We start from the raw sequence: 20,196 nt of genomic DNA, 5'->3' as shown, positions 1-20,196 counted from the left end.
CGCTTTGTTCTTTTGTTTTGTCTTGCGCCGTTATCCCTCCTTACTGCTGGCCGTGTGTCGCCTGTCGCCGCGTGGGCACGCGTGTGAAGCCGTTAGCCGGCAGCGAGCGGCGGCCTTAATTTTCTGCGCCGCTAATCTCAAAAAAGCGCAATAGCGCAGCGCGCGCGAGCCGGCCGCTCCATCCATCGCTTCATCTCGCTTGTCTTAGCGCCGCGCGAGCGCTGCGGAGTCAGCGAGTGGAAGGAGCCGCCGTTCGCTGTAACTGAACGCGGAGCCCGAGCGTCGGAATTTATTGCTCTCGGAACGACATCGCCACCAACGTGAGTTAGCTTTGTTTCTGGCTGCTGGAAAGAAAAAACACTATACGAAAAAGGTGCGGCAGAAAGAAGTCGCAAATGCGCCACACCGCACAAAGCTTGTAGCGGCCGGCTTCCTTTTCCTCTCGTTTTCAGTGGTGTTACGCAGCCGTAAACGTCCGACCAGGGACAGTAACTCACTCAGCGCGAAAGAATCTAGGCGCAAGAGCGAAATTATACGCGCGCCGAAGCCACGGACGGGAACTAACGAAAGGACGTTTAGTACGCAACTTCACCTCTGCAGTGGCCACGGGTGCGTTGCGCACATATAGAAAGACCACGGCTGGAAAAAAAAAAAGAAAAAGAATCGCGGCTCCAAGGAAGCGTGCGACTGACCGCCGGTTGTTGGAACGCAACGCCGAAGCCGCAGCGGCGTGTGAAGATGGTGGCGAAGAATGGAGCGCGGATAGCGCTTCCGCCGGGCGAACGCACCCATGAGCTTGTGGCATAACCGCACGCGTGGTTGTCCCGAGCACTGCCCTTAAATGTCCCATTCCCCGATTTAGTTTCGGTTTATTGTTGCCCGCGCGATCCTCTGTGGCAGGTCTTCCGAAAGGCATTCGCTTATGACGGCGCGCGTGGTCCTGCGTTCCTTTGTACTGCTCTCATAGCCTGTTGAATTGCTGAGCGCATCAGCAGATATACTGTGCTTCGCCTCTACAAAAGTGCGCCGCGTGGTGAAAGCAATATCTAGGTTTAGCCAGTGAAAGAACAGAAATGGTCGGTGGCCTAGTTATCCAATCGCCGGCTGCCTTGATCTCCCAGCGCCTGGGAAACGAAGCGTTCCTGTGTGCGAGCAGGTTATCGAATAAGGCCTTCGGACGGCGTGCAACGGCTCTCTATAGCCTCTGCAACGACGCATTCTTTTTTTTATGCGTGAGCATTTTTACGCTTACCCAACGAGAAAACCGTCAGTAAGATAAAAATGTGGGCCGATCCCGGAGATAGTGCAATACCTGGCCGGCTCACGGCGTAGGTGACGCAGGCTTCAAGCACTCAGCAAAGGGAAGTGAAAGGTGCATACACTCTTTGGAATCACGCATACAATATAAATAGGGTCCGCAGCAGCGAGTGGCTTTACCTTCGTGCCGCCTGTCGCTTCCACGCGAATGAAGCGGCGAAAATACAGCGTTCTCAAATCTCTCAGCACACGCTGCGCCTAGCCCCTTTTCGAGACCGCTTTGAATATAGCTGAACACTACAAGAACATCAAGGAAAACCGCTTTATTTTGCCCCAACCTCATCCTTCACTCAACACGGAACAAGCACATGTCATTCGCAAAGTTCAAACGAACACTCTTCTCACGCCACTAATGCTCTACAACTTCGGTTGGCGTAGCACAGCTCACTGCCCCAACTGTCCGGAGATAAGGGCAGATACAAAACACATTCTGTACTCATGTAACACTGTCATTACCTCTCCTTATTTTCTTTACCCTTTCTCTCCTTCCTGGAGTGACTGGCTTCACTCGGACTCGGCGTATCAACAACGGGCCTTAGAGGAGCAAGCGCTCTTCTTTACTGGGCCTTATTGTTGTCCTCAAATAAAGTTTTTTTTCCTCTTCCTCCTCAATATATGGGCCCGCGTGTCGCTCTTCAACGCGAAACGGCGAGAACACAGCGCGTGAAGCTATCAGCTGTCGGCATTCTCTGTCTGCATCGCAGATTGCGTTCAAGATATGGCCCGCGCCGCGCATAATGGTTCGACACGGATGGATACGGCGCTTAAGAGCTACACCAGCTTATAATAATCGGAAGGTCATCAGCGCACCTGGCGCCGCCACCTGCGCCAGTTTGCTGCCTCATCAATTCACCTTGCGTTGCCCGTCCACAGCAGTTCGTGTTGCCGCAGCGCTGTTGGTTATGCCGGTCGTATCAAGTTTCATAACATTGATAATGAGACTAGGTTGCATGGAGATGAACAAGTGGTACAATGCTTACGCCTACTAAGATAACAACCAGAGGAGCTTATGCGCGATTTTTTTTCTCTCTCTATCATTTCTTTAAAGGAGAGAGGCGAGGCACAATGCTCCGAGGTATCAGCCTTAGATTGTGCGTCATAACCGCAACGATATACTATGTGTTTGTTCTCCGATAGCAAATACAGCTTGTCCTGATGGATTTCACCCACGCGTTAGAAAATCCGCGCTTTGCATGCGTCTCGCAGTTCATAACACTACTATTCACCAAGGTCCTGAGAGCAGCTTTGAAGCCAACTTTTCTTACGTTGGCATATTACCCGGTTGGCCGAATGCTTGAACATACCGATTGCCTCTTATGTTTCTTTTCGCCCTGCATCTTCTCTCTTATTTATTGTTCCCCAAGTCTCGCCATCGCATCTTCGGCAGGCATAGGCGAGGCGGCATGTCTCTGCAAATGTGGCCGGCATTCCGAACCGTCTCTGCGTACTGTGGACTGGTTTTGCCACTACGCGTGATCATCGTGTCTTTATTGTTTCCCGGTGCCGCCTATCCGGTGGTGCAGGCGTTGCCTGTTCTTTGCACAAAGCGTGGGCGATTATAGGGCAATGGCCCGTTTGCCTAATTGCGACGCCGTAGAAACACGCCGCGTCGCTGGGAAGGCGAGAAGGAAGCGATTCGTCCCATTATGTGGGTGCGAGGAGCGGCGAATCCGAAGACCCACTCTTCATTTGGTGTTTCTGGCACGGCCAAACCTTTGCGCTTTCCATTCTATCTATCTATCTATCTATCTATCTATCTATCTATCTATCTATCTATCTATCTATCTATCTATCTATCTATCTATCTATCTATCTATCTATCTATCTATCTATCTATCTGTCTGTCTGTCTGTCTGTCTGTCTGTCTGTCTGTCTGTCTGTCTGTCTGTCTGTCTGTCTGTCTGTCTGTCTGTCTGCCTGCCTGCCTGCCTGCCTGGCTGCCTGCCTGCCTGCCTGCCTGTCTGTCTGTCTGTCTGTCTGTCTGTCTGTCTGTCTGTCTGTCTGTCTGTCTGTCTGTCTGTCTGTCTGTCTGTCTGTCTGTCTGTCTGTCTCACTAACTGACTGACTAACTAACTAACTAACTAACTAACTAACTAACTAACTAACTAACTAACTAACTAACTAACTGCAAGTTAAAAGAGTTTTTATGATACAGGTTGCAACGTTTTCCTTCCCTCAAAACGACCCTGAGAAAAGTACGACTGGGACTATATTTTGCAAGCATTATTTTCATCCCATTGTATTAATTTGTTGTCACCAGTTCCGAATGAGTGGAACGTCCCAGCAATAGTGGGAGTGCAGCTTCGAATGGAATAATGACTAAGGGTGAAAGGAAAATAATACATTTAAAAAGCGTTACGACTACGGCTCCCCCGGTGGATTTATTTCATAGAGATGTATTTAAGGAGACATTGAATAACTCAAGAAGGATCGCATATCTTTTTAAAAGTTCTTATCGGCTTGCATAATAGTATTTAAAGCGGGGAAGTTTTTAGCGCTTCGCGCCTCTAATTCTTAGGGCTGACCCTAAGTTTTCCTGACACGAAGGCGTAAGTGGTTGTCCATTCGCGCTATTGTGCCACCGCCGTCAGATCACGTGTTATCCTACCACCTACACATGGCACTCGCACAGCGCTAACTTGCATCGACACCCAACTAAGTTTTATCCCAGAGGCTGGGTGCTCCCCCTTCGCTAGCGGCTGGGAGCACACTTCGTCGGACAATTTGCTGCCAAAATTATCTCGGGGTCTCAATCTCGGGCGCATTCCTAATCAAGCAATGGCCAACTGTGCTAAAGTACGGCCGTCCAAGAAGAAGGGGCTGGTGTCGGCTCTCGAAGAAACAAAGGGAGGCGCTGCACACTCACTTGTCTGAAGCTGTCCGAGTGGCCGCTTGTGTGGGGCTGCCGAGCAGACAACTTTTGAGATTACCGCGCCGGAGCCCCTGTGCTTTGAGTCGAGGATGCACGGCGCAGCTGCATACGCCTAGCGAGGCTCTCCCCAACCTTTTGTGTTCGTGAGCGGATGCCCGGGTGGACTTTGCGAGCGGTTGGAGACGACCTCAAAACCTTCTCCCCTGGGCTCGGTAAACGCTGCTTCTGAAATCACAACTCCGAGGAGAGGTCTGTAACAAGGAGTACGAAGGGTGGCTCGGACGTTTTGTGCGAGATATTTGCACAGTGCGCCCGAACAGGGCGGCGCACTTGAGAAAAAGCGGTGGGCATTCACTTCAGTTCTCTTCGCGGGATTCATTAAAATTGCGCGCGATTGTGGAGCGCCGCGTCAGAAGCGGTCACGACAGCACTGCGCATGCGCCTCTCACGGAGCGGTATAGTTGGCCGGCACGGCACGACTCGTGCGTTGTGGCTCTTTTCGCCAGCACCCCTGTTTGTTGTCGAGGCAATTTCTGGCTGTAGTGCAAATCTTCAAAGAAATCTTCAAAAAACGCTAGTCTGGCCGCACTAACACGAGCCTGTGTTTAGGAGAATATTCTTACGGTAGAAATGTTCGTAAGACCATGTAACAGACAGCGATGGCGTTTGACGTACACTGCTGTATAGCTAAGTCAAACATCACTATACGAACGAAAAGCTATGTGAATTCTGTCCCTGATACGACACAAGCCCTGTCCTTTTAATCTGTGTCTGAAGAGTATGAATTCCGAAAATGATACCATCTACATGATGCCATCTATGTTGCATGTTCACAGCTTCCTTGTTTCCTCGTCATCCACATTACACCAACCTCTAACCCCGATGTGTCGTCCAAATTTTGAATTTTGAGGAGAAATGTCTCATTGGGGAATCTTAGTCATTCGTTGGCGCATTAGTTTTTGCTGTATAAAGCTGAGTACTTACGCAGCAGAGTTCGTCGACACTTCTTTATTTAATGCTTTATTTTGTTAACCCGCCATGGTTGCTTAGTGCCTATGGTGTCGGCCTACTAAGTGTACGAGGTCGCGGGATCGAATCTCGGCTACGGCGGCCGCATTTCGATGGGGGCGAAATGCGAAAACACCCGTGGCACTTCGATTCAGGTGCACGTTAAAGGACCCCAGGTGGTCCAAATTTCGGGAGTCCCCCACTACAGTGTGCCTCATAATCAGATCGTGGTTTTGGCACGTAATAACACATAATTTAGCTTTTAAAAGCATTTTCCCCCTGCGAAATGTTGGGAATCTCTTATAGGTGACATAAAAAAAGCACACAAAGTACAATAATTTTTTTCGTGGTTTTTGTAATGAGGGATACAATTTTTATTCTTTTGAGGTTTTCCCTCACATGATCAAAGCTTCGATTGAGTCGATATTCGTGCCATGTCTCGCCGACTCGAATACAAATTTCTTTTTGTCTTGGCGACCGTTTTATCAGAAGTACGGGGTGAATGTATGTTGAGTAGCTTGCACTAACAGGCATTCCTGGCAGATGAGTGTCGTATGTTCTTTACATTGTAATTACTTTATATATACTCTATATATTCTCTATATGTATTCACGAGGCACGTGAAGAGCTCGAAATCTATGAGCGTTACCAAACCGGTTTTCAAATCTGAACGACGGCTCGAAATGCATATCGGCAATATCCAGATTGGTGTAAAGGCTCGTAATAGTCTATATGGCGGTGAATTAAACCAGCTCAGAGTCCACTATATAGCGCTTTTCAGAGCATTTCGACACAATATTATTGTGTCGATATGCTCATATAACAGTTGAGAGTTACATATCGTTCTTGAACACTCTGCGCGCATTGTTGTTTTCTAAACTTTATTCGCATTTGCTGTAACTCAGTAAGCGAGGATCATCAAACCGTCGTGGAGGTCCAAGAACCGTTTAGTGCGACTTCCGTGCTTGTTCTTCGCGTTTGTTTACAATTCACATCCGTACAACGCCTTCACGCTGCCAAAACCAGCGAGGTGGCATTCAACTAGTTCTCGAGATTAAGCTGTCATTCCGGCCGGCCAGGGCGCTTAGCAGCGCAGTAAGGACAAACACCGTAACGAGCTCTCCCAGGAGCTACGAAACGAGGCGACGCGGGACACTCAAGCGCCGAGCTCTCTCTCTCTCTCTCCTCGTACTTCCTCCTCTCGCTGAGAACGCGAAAACTGTAGTAGATCACCGCGGCACTCAGTCTGTCGCAGCGCTTTGATCGGGGCCAGAAAGGGACGTAAGGTTATCAGTGGACTCCGTTTAGGTATCCCAACGTGGCGTTTAGCCGCCTATCAGAGGCAAGTGGACGAAACTGGCAGGCTGCCGGCGAGTCTCCCACTCCGCTTGCCAAAGAACGCGCTTCCCTCGAGAGAGGAAGGAGCGCCAGCTATCGGCCCCGGATCAGCTGTCTCAGCGAAGTGCCTGGTGCACAGGGAACGAGCCTTGTTCCGTCTCCCCCGGCGCCACGTGTCTACCGGTCAGGAAGGGCTGAGCGATGGCCCGATACCGTGCGAGCCGGGCTACGGGCGCGAGCTCCTGCCAAAGCGCCGCTCGGTGCGCGGAGACTGATGGCGCAAAGGCGGAGCACGTCGACGATTGTCGCTGCTGATCTGGACTCTGCCCGCTTGTCTTGATTTCCTTCCGAATGAGACAAATGAAAGTGCTCAGCGAGGCTTTAAATACGGCGTCTCGAGGCACCGCCGACTGTTGTACACCGCGCGCGCAATTTTCTGCTTTGCTGCTCCGGTGCTTTAGTTCCGTTTCGCTCGAGGTTCGGATGCGTTATCCGCCAGAGGATTCCGGAGGAGGCGAGCTCGCGGTTGCGAGAGGCATTGTGCTGTGCCACGACGTCTGTGCTCTCGGTTCTCACGGCACTTTTGTCTGCTTGTTTGTTTATGTTTGCTTTGGTTGCCATATACATCTTAATGCTTTCACTAGCGCTTCGTTCCCTCCACACGCCCCTTATGATATCTCGTTCCTCTAGAGGCACGAGGTCCATTCGGTACCTGCCATTTTTGTTGTACAGTTTAAAGAAGGATCACAAGATGAAAGTTCATCTCCTGATTACGTCACCTTACAAATCCGCCTGAAACGGCGACGGTCAGTCGCAAGCGCAAAGCAGTTACCGTTTTCAGATATGGTAGAGCACCCATGCTCCGGTTTACTGATTGATAATCAGTAACCGGAGTAACCGGAGCGCTTTAAAGAAACGTCGCAGCTTAATATTCTTATCCATTGTGAATGACGCAAGCCGTATGAGGGGCTTCTCAACGGGTGCATACTTGTACTCCCTCCCACAAGTTGCACAATGAAACCTACGGCCAGCACAATATACCCTTCGCACGGTAAAAATGGGACAGCATGTGAGTTTCTCCCGAGAGAAACCTTACGGATTGCAGCCCCGAGTCCGGAGTGACTACCGCTCTCGTTTCTGCGACGGAGGCTCTGCGCGCACCGCACCGCGCCGTAAATTATTGGTGGCCGTATTTATTTTTTCTCGCAAGGTCTCGAGAAAAACAGGATGAGGAGGGCTTTGGAAGCAAGAGGTTGAAAGCCGAGTGAGATAGGGCGAGAGTAAACGCTTCGCCTTGGTTTCCATCGACCAGATAAATAATACGAGTCGCGAGCGTTCGCGAAGGAGGAGCATCGCTTTCGCCCCTATAATGGACCCGCAATGCGTGGCGGAAAAATAAGCTTCACTCCCTCCCTCCCTCAACCCGCTATTTTCGTCGCAACACGCTCAGCCCAGCGATCTCTAGCGTACAGACAGACGCTGCACGTGGGTCCGCTGCATTGGAATCACGCTCGAACGCTCGGCCGCCGCTCGCGCAAACGGCGCGCGCGGCTCAGCACGCGCCGTTTTGCGCTCCGTCGTCCTATTCCTCCTGTCTCGCAGATAAATAACGCTTAATAAATAACGCTTTGATTTATGTTATTTAGGCTCCCGCTTCTGCTGCTACTGCTGATGCCAGAGGAGAACTGTTTGGCGCTGGGGGGGGGGGGGGGGGGGATGAGCATCGCGTGAAATATACGCAGCCTCCATCGGGGATTTTCGCCCGCCTCCGAGCTGTGCTGCGCCGTGACAAGAAGAATGGCGGTGGACGGGGCACAACGCCGCATCGGCTGCGCCAAGAGATGCGAACGCGATCTTTTCTCGCACTCTCGCTCCGAGGCGGCAAAGTTGCGTTTCGCCGTAGAACGCGGACGTTATGTGGTGAAGGCGCGCTCTTTGTTGTCCCGCGCCGGGTTTTCTAATGAGCGCAGCGATACGGGGGTAGCGCTGTCTCAAAGGTGACAGATGAAACGCCGCGAGAAAATTACCCTCCCGCGACTTGCGCAGACGGAAGAGGATATAGGCTGTGCCTCTTAGCTGTAATTTATGCATCGTCACAAGAGAAGAGTCAGAGGACGTTTATTCACAACGAAAAGCAAAGGTCGAACTGAGAGAGGTTCCTCTTGTTAGCTGCACAGACCTAACCAGATGTGGGGAGGAATAGCAAGTGTGATAGGGGACGATGAGAATAAGCACTTATGCGAAAATAGGCGAAGCTTTAATTGACCAGCTTAATTACACCTTCCAGTGCACACTCCCGGTTAGGTAAAAAGCAAAGTAAAACCGGAATGACTCGTAATATAGACATGAGAATCGCGCGAAACAACTAATATAACTAAGTTATTCGGACGACAGTCGAATCTGAAGACTTTCTAAGGAAACCGTTACTTCGCGGCATTCGTGCATAGAGGAACCAAACTCGGGCTTGGCTTTGTGTCGTGTTAAGGGGATGGGGTTTTGGGAACCTTCAACAACGTATTCTTTGAGCTCGAACCAGGTTTACCAACGGAGAGGGTTCGGCAGGGAAGACGAAATGATGTAATTGGAAATAACAAGTTTAATGCATCGTTACTAGTAAGCGGTGCGCTCCAAGGCAATAAAGTACAAAAACGCTAAGCGTGCGTGCACCTCCACGCAAGGGCCGAGAGGATGCGACCACACGTAGCGGCTCGCTGGCTTTCTTATACCCTTCACCATCTGAGCATCCTCATTCACTGCTGTCCCATGGTAGAGGGACTTGTCAGGGCACGTCGGGGCATCCCCCACAGAGGGACGCGGGAGGGAATCCACTCCTTGGCGTAGAGGGGTTGAGCGTAGCTCACGTCGGGGCAAATCCCAGAGAGGGACGCGGGAAGGAATCGACTCCTTGGCGTAAAGGGGTTGAGCGTAGGACACGTCAGGGCAAATCCCACAGAGGGACACTGGAGGGAATCGACTCCTCGGCGTATGCGGTTGAGTGTAGGACACGTCGGCGCAACCCCCACAGGCGGGCATGGGAGGGAATCCACTCCTTGGCGTAGAGGGGATGAGCGTAGCTCACGTCGGGGCAAATCCCAGAGAGGGACGCGGGAAGGAATCGACTCCTTGGCGTAAAGGAATTGAGCGTAGGACACGTCGGGGCAACCCCTACAGAGGGACGCTGGAGGGAATCCACTCCTTCGCGTATACGGTTGAGTGTAGGACACGTCGGCGCAACCCCCACAGGCGGGCACGGGAGGGAATCCACTCCTTGGCGTAGAGGGGTTGAGCGTCGTAACGAGGGGAGTAGGATTTGCACATTCCGCGCATAATACCGTTGCACACACCCACAGACAAGTATTTTCATGTTGACGAGCGTGAAGATCGGGCGCGCCGTGTCACCGGCGTTCGGCATTTGTTCCATTCATTGCCGCACAAAGTGAATCTTAACAGACTGCTGCTTCAGGCAGCTGACGCTGATCATAAGAGACAGTTTAAATTAATATTACTTTTTGGGGGTGAATTAGATCATCGCATCACAAAATTAGCGCATACGCCTGCGTAAATCCCACTCACAGTTCTTTATTTGGCCGAAAACTCTTGAGCAAGCACGCCCAAAAAACACTAAGCCTGGGAAGAAAATGAAGAATCGATCGCTATCGCATAACCACTCCGTACTGCGCACCAGTTTCTATCGCTTCTCACAGAACATTACATCCGTAGAAATTTTACACCGAGAAATTTATGTAGTGGCTGTATCAATAACGAAAATCATTCTGCTACCACTCTGGTAACAACATTGAGATAAACAGTAGATTGGAAGCATCTCCTTCAGTAAATCCTTAGTAGGCCTCGAACTTCTGGCTCTGCTTCACATCATCAGAGCTTGGCGCGTTCTATTACACTAGCGGTCGAGTACACAACCGAGGTTCAAGTATGACTCTGCTGACCATCCGGATACACGGCATTTCGCGTACAGGTCGGTAATAGGCCCGCTTCATTGAGGAGGATGAGAAAGAAGAAGCAGAGAGCGTAAAAGACAGAGGTTTAGCCAGTGTAAATCTGGCTAGCTACTTTGTGCTGGGTTACGGGATAAAGAAATTGAAAGGTGATATATGGAGAGACGAAATAAGAATTTGAAGAAATTAAAGAAAATGGAGACAAGCAAATAAAGCTGTACATAACGCGCAATTCTTAATGTTCCCCTCCGCATGTCCTCAAGAAGCGTAGCAGCGCGTTCAAAGCCTTCTGCGTTGAGGTCTGTCCGGCCCAGTGTCCGAGGACTCTCTCCTTCGACAAAGTGCGACTGTATAGTCTATCTCGTGCACTGACCTGACTCCACGCATTGCTTCTCTGGTTGCTTCTGTGTGACGTGAACGGAGCCGTCTGCCTTGCAGGACGTCCGGTGCCTGGTGTCTCCGCTGCTGAGGCACTTCCAGGCCGAAGTGGATCGCCTGGAAGAGCGAAGCCTGGCTGCCGAGGCCGCCTTCCTGGCGCTCTACAAGAGGCTGCTGCGCGCCGTCTCCGCCGCCCACTCAGGTCAGCCTGCTCTTTCATCTTTTCTCGCCGATGATGTGGAGAGCTACGATGTAAAGGTCATGCGCTGAGTTTGAAGTTACCACTGTGTAAACCGTGAACCACGTCTTAGCCAATGCAGACCGATGTGGCCCTTATAAGTGTAACTCTTCGTAACCACACTTTGAGCACATTCAATCAATTTTGCACGTCGCACAAGTGTTTATTCATTCACTGATTGATTTGAGTGCAAATTGAAATGTCGGCAACTAGCGTCGCCAGCCTTTGGGTAACGTGAAAGCACTGAAATGCTGAATACTGTAGTTAGACGAAACGACCCCTTCAAATAATTAAACTACTTTCTGAAGGGGCTACACAGCACTAAGGGTGCGCACAGTGTATATGCTCTAAGTACTATGTACTCCCCACAAAAAAGACTGTTTTAATGCGTGTACAGCCCAACATAAGATGACGCAAAAGGACAGAGCCGTAGGGTGCGTGTGACTGGTGGAGCACATAGCGTTTACAGCTTCAAAAGGTTAATAAGATTAAAGGATCAAGTCAGAGGGAGGACAGCTGTCCTTACGCTCCCCTGGTTATCTCAAACTGCGAAGTATATATTTTACAACAATAGGTCTGTGTTGTGCCCTTGATATTTGTGTCGTTGTGTCTGACGCCAATAAAACATTTTGCCGACTGACCAGCATTGTGAAAAATGGATTGTCTATTTCAGTTGACTCATTCAATGGTGAAACGGCAGTTATGTTTTGACAGCGTCTCTAATAATTGAAAATTATTTGCATAAGCCGTGTTTGCTTTTTCGTCCGAGCACCGTTGCAGGTGGTTTCGTAAACATTGATTTCGGGTGCTCGTTTTCAAAGGGAACGTTTCACGGGGTTCGATTATCTTGGAGTCTTTCTAGTTAATGATACCGCTGGGGCTTACCTGCCAGTTAATCGGTGGACGTAGTAAATAAAGCAGTAAGGCTGAATAATGTCACCGTACAGTCAATCGTCGCAAGAGTGCCAAGCTAGCGAGAAAAAATAACCGCGTAGCAAAATGCCAGCGTGAGCATGGCGTAGAAATATTCGAAGCGCAGGCGTTTGTTTGTGTCGTATTGCCATCGTGCACAAAGACAATGCGTTGTAAGGGCTGCGCAAGTGTCCAGTCCGACCCAGAATTTCCCTTCTTTCTTTCTTTCTTTCTTTCTTTCTTTCTTTCTTTTTTTGATCTTGCTTCTTCAGTGCAACGAGAATCGCATTTTGCCGCTATTCGAGGGGAAATTTGCGACCGGCGGTGCAACGACGATCTTCGTAGAGTGCTCGCCTTCGAAGGGCGCCCTTGCCCGCCGGTTGCACCGAGAGCACGATGGGGCGACCGAGCCGCCCTCCCCTGTCGCCGAGAATCGTTCGAGCCGTCGCTTTGCTGGGTGCCTTCGGAAATGGACGCCCGATTGATGATCTCCCTGTTGTCCTCGGCCCTGCCGAAGAGGCTCGAAAGTTAGAAAAGAAAAACACAACAAGAATATGCGACGAACTCGCGAGAGGTGTGCGCGATGGCTGCTCTGACACGCGAAGTTATAGCTCAAGTCCGGGGAGCAGAAGAAGGCAGAGAGGGAGTGTTCGGGAGTGCGTCTTCAAGGCGTGCGTCCTGATCGCCGTGGCGTGTCTGGGCCTTCTTTCTCCGCAGCCGCCCACTTCGGCTTGCTGGTGCGTACTGCGATCAGGCGCGACGCTCCGTAGTGCGAAGGGCCGCGCATGGACGATGCATCGTTCCCGTGCCTTATGATGACATCGCAACCCCCCTCCCCGCATTCAGGGTATCCTTTGGGGTGCATCACAGCGAAGGCGGCATTCCAGATTGTAGATGGGACGCTCCAGATCGCCGCGGCCAAATAGAATCGCCTCTGCCGTCATGGCCATTTCTGGCTGTTGACCTTGGCGCAACTGCGCACCGAGCGGGTATCAGGGGCGGCCGCCTTCCCCCGCCTTTGATGCTCGACCGGCCTCGGCGGCGGCGTCAGCATCGACGGGCCGTTGGCACAACGAGTCGCCACCGCCGCTGTGCGTCTCGTTGCCGTTATTGAGACGAGGGTGCCCCTTCACTCGGCCCTTCCAATAGGCGTGGGGGGCGTGGCGATCGAAGCCAATGGCCCATTGTGGGGGACCCTTTCATACAGACAGCGTCCTGCAAGAGCTTCTCACGAAAACAAGGTGCCTGCGTAGTTCGAGAACTGCCGAATGCCGCCCACCGAGGAGATTGTCGATAAGGTCCCGCTCTTTATTCTTCTCATGGTTGTTCACGATGGTTGACGTTGCTGCACCGATTTTTTTTTTTTTTTTGCGATGACCGTTTGAAGAGGCAAGAGCAGAAGAGTCCCAACAGTTCTCGGGCAGGGACCTAAATGCGTGCATCTCCGCTCTGCCTGCGCGACGAGCACGCGCGTGTGTGCGTGCGTATGTGCGTTCACGTCAGTACGTGCGTGCGTGTGCGTGCGTGCGTACGTGCGTCTGTGTGTGTGCGCTTGTGCCTTGCTTGTGGCGGTGTCTGGCGTACTGATTCACCTGCGTTTAACATAAAACCGAGGTAAATAAGAAGTGACAGGCCCATTAACGCTGGGACTTATTACCAAGAGTAGCAACGCTGGACCGTATATCCATCGCGCTGTTAAGCAAGTAGGCGACTCAGCTCGGCAGCTGCATGACGGTAACCAGGAAAAAAGCTTTTGGTATTCTCGTAGCCTCTACTCTAACTCAAAGGGCGCCCAGCGTAAAAGCTGGCGAAGAGTATTCTACGAACTTCTTTCAAATGCAAAGGAAAAAATTCCTTAACAGGCAACATAACCATTACAGTTCGTATTTCACGTATCATTCACAAAACCACCTTTTATTTTTATTTTCTTCTATTTGTTGCTGTACGAAGACGGACACTAACTAACGTTTTCATTGGACGTTTCTTTGGCGTATTTTAAAGAGTACATTAGACTCACTTCGAAATAATCAATGGTAGCCAAAATCCCACGTGGTCTTTTTGCTGTCTGCTTTCTTAATAGTAGGAATGGCAATATGAACAAACAGTAAAAGTCTCACGATCGTTGTGATTTTAACGATTAAGATAGTTGCGCCTCTCTTATTGAGCGGTAAGGGCTCGAAACAGATGCAGCGAATACCATGAAGTCATCAGCGCGCAACGAAACATTTTCGCGCAAGGAGAACCGGGTCGGCACGCTCTCAGATTGGTTTGCGTTAACCTGATCATCGCGAAGATGTGAGACTATACGAGCCAAGAGCGATGGCGTGCACCGTGCAATGTGATCATTACAGGCACTTCGCCAGTAGTCTGCTAGCACAATCATTATTCACCCGAAAATAAATTTACTAGTTATTTCTTTATTCTCTCTCTCTCTCTTTTCCATCTAAGCTGCCTGCTACGTTCGGTGTTTTGAGATCCTTTAACTTCGAGTTAATATAAGAATACAAAAATAAGCGAATTTCTGTTGATAACATATGGCTGCAATTTTAAGGAAGCCTGGCTGCATATTAATGCCTCCTGGGTCATTCTGAGAAGCATTTGTTACCGGAACAGGCACTGACGGAAACTCGTACCGTGGCAGTGGTAATAACAGGCAGTGAAGAACGATGGCTATATCAGTTCTCTTTGAAGTAGATTCGCGTGCTTTACGTCGGCATTCCAGGGCCTGATTAAGACAACGATCTTAGCACAATATTATGCAATACTGAGCCCTTCTTTCCATAATAATCACTGGCTTGATCAAGCAGCGTTCCACCCACACTTTTGTCGCTAGGGTCGGAAAGCCGGCTTGGAAGACGACATGAACGCAACATAATCAAACACAACGTATCATCGCTTTGTGCCAGTTTAAGGGCTCACTGTCTAGCAATGCTATAGGTACCGCCAGGAGAAACACTATGGATGCCAAGACCGAGGCAAAACGATTTCTTTTTTATCAACCTTAGACCTACAGCAGGAAATCAAATGGCGCAGGCACCGTACTTTTCGACCTGTGACTTTATGCAATGCACCTTGCAATTTCAAACGCTTTTTTTTCTTTGTTTCCCTCTGGTCCTTTGTTTATGAGGGTACACTTCGGAAGAACGGCTGACTATAGTTAATAAGCTTAGGCCGCGTGATCACTATCGCCGAATATGGCTTCGCAGATCACTGTCGCTGAATCTTGTCGTCTAGACGGCGACTATCACCACGCTTAGTTCATAAGGCTCTGGCGATGCAAGCTGTCACTGGGCGTTACTTCGCAAAGCGTCGGCGGCTGGTTAATCAGTAGTTGCAGGTGCCATACTTTGTCTCCCAAAGAGAGGGCATGCGTCCTGCCTCGGCGTTATGTGGCTGTGTAACGAGGCCCACCCTTTCCTGGTTTCGCTGTCTGCGGTGGTGATAAGGTGGCCGCGTGCGGGCTAGCAGCTCTCAAGCGGGCATCTGCGCAACGAACGGGTTGAAGGAGCACGGGCGGCCGTGCAGCAGCCGCGGCGGCGCTGACAGCGTGGCTGACGGAGTGCGTCTCCCGGCCGAGGCACCGGGCGCGATCCGTCTCGCCGGATAAACGCCTTTCCCTCGTCGCGAGCATTAGCTCGGCTGCGGCGGCGCCCCGTCCTCTCAGCGGTCCGCGATCATCTTTACGGATGGCCGCTGCCACTGGCTTAGCGCGACTGCCGGTGCGCAGATCTCTCTCGACGAGGCGCTGGAATCGTGTCGCAAGTGGTCGTCGATAACGGACCGCGCGCGCTAACGCGATCGTGCAACCGAGTTATTTCTCACGCCGTACCGTTCGGTTAAGTTGCTCCCGCGGATTGAGAAAATCTGTCTGTATGCAGAGAGGCGCTCTGCGTCTGTTCTCGGGGATCCGATCTAGCGGACGGAGGCGCGACGTTGAGCGCTCGACCATTTAGCCTGCAGCGTGCTGCCTTTAGAGACGGAGCCATCTCCCAAGATTTGCATATACGTTCTGTCCGTAGAAATGCGGTAAGGATAAAACTGCTGTAAATATGCAACCTTCTATGCCAGCGTAAATGTCAGAATCCCCTCCCCAGAAAAAAACAAGAAAAGATAATAAATTCAGAGTCTTTTCGTGCTAAAAACCACGATCTGGTGGCACACCGTATAGTGGGAGACTCCGGATTAATTTCGACCACCTGGGGTTCTTAAACGTGCACCCAGTGCAAGGTAAACGATCGTTTTTGCATTCCGCCCCCATCGGAATGCAGCCGCAGCGGCTGGGATCGAACATGTGGCTTTTCACTCAGCAGCGACACGCCATGGTCATTGATATGCCGCGGCAAGACGCCAGATTGTGACGTGTGTAGAGTCTACTAGCGAATTTAGTTTGCATAAGCCTGACAGCTGTGTATGTAGTTTGTCGGTGCGTTACTGTTTACTTGCTGGCATTTAGAGAAGCGTCATACCTTATGGTACTTGCGCTATGTATTTGTCAGTGAGTTTGACGAACAGCACAGGTAAAGGCGCTGTCGGAAAGGATTTCTCTGCAATTCGACCACAAAATCGCGCAGAGTGTTAGGTTGCTGCACTCCAGAGAAGCTACGCAATTACCTAGCACACCGGCGTGCTTGGAGCTAGACTTTGCCCTCCGCATTTGTGACAGGATTCGCTTGATACAATGAGTTAGGGGCAGAAAGCCGATACTGTTCTCGTTGCGGTCTTCCTGGTCCCCAATCCATCACGTTTACGAGACGGGGAGGGGGGCACCTGCTCTGATTGTTCCTGGAGAAGTGTCTCGGTATCTGCGGAGTGCCGGGAACACGCGCTCCGGGTGTGTGCCGACATGCGCTCCGTACGAGTCCGTTGTGATCCTAAGCCGATGATTTGTCGACGCTAAACAGATTATGCGCCGTCATGCTCTCTGACTAATGGAGGCCACATTCGCGTAGCGCTGGCCGGCTGCATCTCTTTCGATTACGCTCCGTGCGTGGCTCGCATCAGAAGTCGTAACGGGCGCCTGGGTTCGAGTTAATTGTGTAAACAGTAGGCTCAAAGCCAATTTCGGGATTTCCATGCGGTAGAGACGAGTAATTAAAAGCGCGTTCCTTACGAAATCATTGTTAATCGAAAAGCTTTTATAGCAATAGTTTTTCCGACTATGGCTTGCACCGAAGAGGCTCTACCAGAGCTGGCTGTTGAGTAAGTCGTTTCAAAAGCGCTTGTGTCGTGGCTAGACCTTATCTTGCGCCAACAAGTGGCTGGAGAAAATCCACTTGTGCGATAAAGGTGATGCTTGTTGACAAATATATATCTATAGGGTGTTTTGGCAGTTGGTGTAACTTCTGCTTTAGAATTTTCTTGTCTGACCTTTATATTTATGCACCTTATGCTATATCAGTGCTTGCCATTTGTGTAATTTTTGCATGTCGCTTGTGAACCAAAGATATCGTCACGTTACAGTGACGGTGAAGAGCGGAACACTACTAAAATTGCGAGTTAAGAACCGAACTATTTATTGGGTCAACTTGCGCACAGAAAGACAAGGAACACTCAAGTAAAGCCAAATCTTTAAATCACAATTGCAGGGAAAGAGTGCAAATAGAAGGCGGTCTGAGGAGGGACCAGACACGTGCGCTTCTTATTTGCGCTAGTTCCTCAAAATATATATCGTACCAACGGGACCGAATGTCTCCCATTCTCAAAATCAAAACGATAGTAGCGTGCACAGACGTTGGTTTTCGAATCTAATCCCACGGATAGAGTTCTTCCTATATATTTACACATGCCTCGCTGTAAATCCCAGATTAATATTTGGTGTTCGCGTGCTATCGAGAGCGCGCGACACAATTTGCGGCACGCACGATTCCTTCGGTGTGGAATCGACGACAACGTTCAAGAAATGTCGAATACCGAAAGCGTTGTTTACGCCAACGGGTGGCAATATTGTGCCGAATGAGTGTTGACAATCTATTGAATGGCGACAACCGCCGTTTTTGTAGTACCAAACTCTACTCGTTGTTTTAATGCAATGCATACATATATTGGCGCGTGCGACACATGGAGCCGTACAGAATCATCATGTTTACACTTGGCCGCATCATGCACTATAGCACGACTCCGTGAAAAAAAAAACCGTATTGTCGAGCGTTCTTTCATCTAGCCAAACTTTGATGTTCAGGTCCCGTATCGTGCCATTTATTAATTAATTAAAGGCTCCGAAATTTCAGTGTGCTAATATACTCATTTTGCATGCAACAACGTAGCCATTATACAACCGGCAAAAAGTCGTGGTGCATTTGACAGCATATTGCGAAAAAAAAAATACACCACTAACACAAACATTTGAATTATTCATTAATGTACCTGTTGGGAGGAGATTCAAATGCTTATAATGTTTCAAACACAACACTGCTTGGATATTTCCTTCAAATTGAGCCGGCGTCACCTACGTCGCATATATTTGCTGAAAGGAAATATAAATATATTTTTCATTGCTGCGAAAACGTATAGAGGTGAAATTTTATATAACATGTTTGTTGGTGTTCGGAGTTCAATAAATGATAGGTTTTAGTATGGCGCTCTTACAGTGTGCGTATTTGAGCGCTACACATGCTGAGCGCATATATTACCACTTCCTCCAGGAATGTGAGTTCTTGCACTATATATATATATATATATATATATATATATATATATATATATATATATATATATATATATATATATATATATGGAAATTAACATAAAACAAAGAGATCAGTGTCATCCGATAGTGGTGACGGATACTTCTTTCTTCATATCAGAAATAACAAAATATATAAAGAAATATGTAATAGGAAAATGAAAAGAAACGATGTCACAGGCTCGCAAATCGAGAGCACACAGTCGTATACATCCACGAACATATAAATACAAAAGTCAAAAGTACTTTGTTTACAAATGAATTTGTAAACAAAGTCACAAAGTCAGACAAGCGGCCGCGATGTAGACTGCGATGAGCATGTGAACCGATGAGGAATTACAGAGTTAAAATAATACACGCACAGAATATGACAGTCAAGAGCGAGTTTCAACACGGAATACAAAAGAGTATGACATGTAATTTTCAGTAGATAATAATTACAAATAATGGAAAGCAAGTTGTAGTTACATTGTGTGTTTATTAGTTGCGATATCTTGTACTTGTTAAGGATGCCTGTATCTTCGTAAAAATGTTTGAGTGCATTGAACGCTTTTCGCTGTGTTATTTTCTATGGCCATGGGACCAGCAATTTTGGGAGTAAGAAAGGTTGGTGAGCATCTGCCAAGCGTAGCGCTTGTTCTAGCTGCAGTCCTTGCGTCGCGTGTCTGGGGCATTCGAGGAGGAGATTGCCAACATCATCATCGTCGTTGCCACAGGAGCAAGCCGGTGAAGAAGTCCGTTATGTTCGCCAGTTTTCAATAGGAGAAATTGCAGAAACTTAGAGAGGCAGACGTGGTTGCGAAGCTCGGCTTTTGTCGGCTAAGGTCCTGCCGTGAGTAATGACACGCCTGCTTCAGTAGCTGTGCGTAAGGCATCGGAACTTATTTACACAACAGGGCAGGTTCTGTTGAGTGCTCGCTAGCACCACAAATATCCTGCCGGTATTTTGCATAGATGCAACCATGATGACCAGAGAAATGTAGCACAAGAAGCGGATATCCTAAAATAAACAAATAAATAAATAAATAAATTCATTCATTCATTCATTCATTCATTCATTCATTCATTCATTCATTCATTCATTCATTCGGTCTGAACCGCGAGCGCTGAAAGGCCCTATGCGCTCGCAGCCACGGCGGCAAAAAGCGGCGTCTGTTTTACATCCCATCAGTTTGGGGACGCCGGGATGAAAGGGAGGTGCCAATCGCCGTTCCCCCCGAGGGGATCGCTCGGTGCGCTGACTCATCGATGCCGTCATCGATCGACGCCGCTACCGAACGAGCTGTTGCTCCGGCCATCGAAAGGGGTTCCCCGCCGCGGCTCGGCGTCTCGCCGCGTCGTCCGTCGCCATGATATTTTTTCAGCCCCCCCTCTCTCTCTCCCTGGGTGGTTGCCAACCGGGGCGTGGGTATCCGGAGGCTCGATTGCGCACGGATGCATTAGCTGAATGGGAGACCGAAGCGTTCTCGCAGAGCAAGCGAAGTGAAATCGATAA

General features: G+C 49.6%; 1 protein-coding gene across 3 annotated transcripts in view; it reads left to right on the top strand.

Moving 5' to 3' along the window:
- Window positions 1-20,196, top strand: part of ct (homeobox protein, cut) — a 749,731-nt gene that overhangs the window by 168,876 nt on the left and 560,659 nt on the right. For all 3 annotated transcript variants that reach the window (XM_075684459.1, XM_075684458.1, XM_075684457.1), the window contains exon 3: window positions 10,930-11,071. In XM_075684459.1, the coding sequence (XP_075540574.1) occupies window positions 10,930-11,071 (142 nt within the window). The remainder of the gene's footprint in view (window positions 1-10,929; window positions 11,072-20,196) is intronic.

The sequence above is a fragment of the Dermacentor variabilis genome, chromosome 3 (genome assembly GCF_050947875.1).
Source record: "Dermacentor variabilis isolate Ectoservices chromosome 3, ASM5094787v1, whole genome shotgun sequence".
NCBI lineage: Eukaryota > Metazoa > Arthropoda > Arachnida > Ixodida > Ixodidae > Dermacentor > Dermacentor variabilis.
The sequence above is the reverse complement of the archived record's forward strand: the minus strand, read 5'-3'. Positions and strand labels throughout refer to the sequence as shown.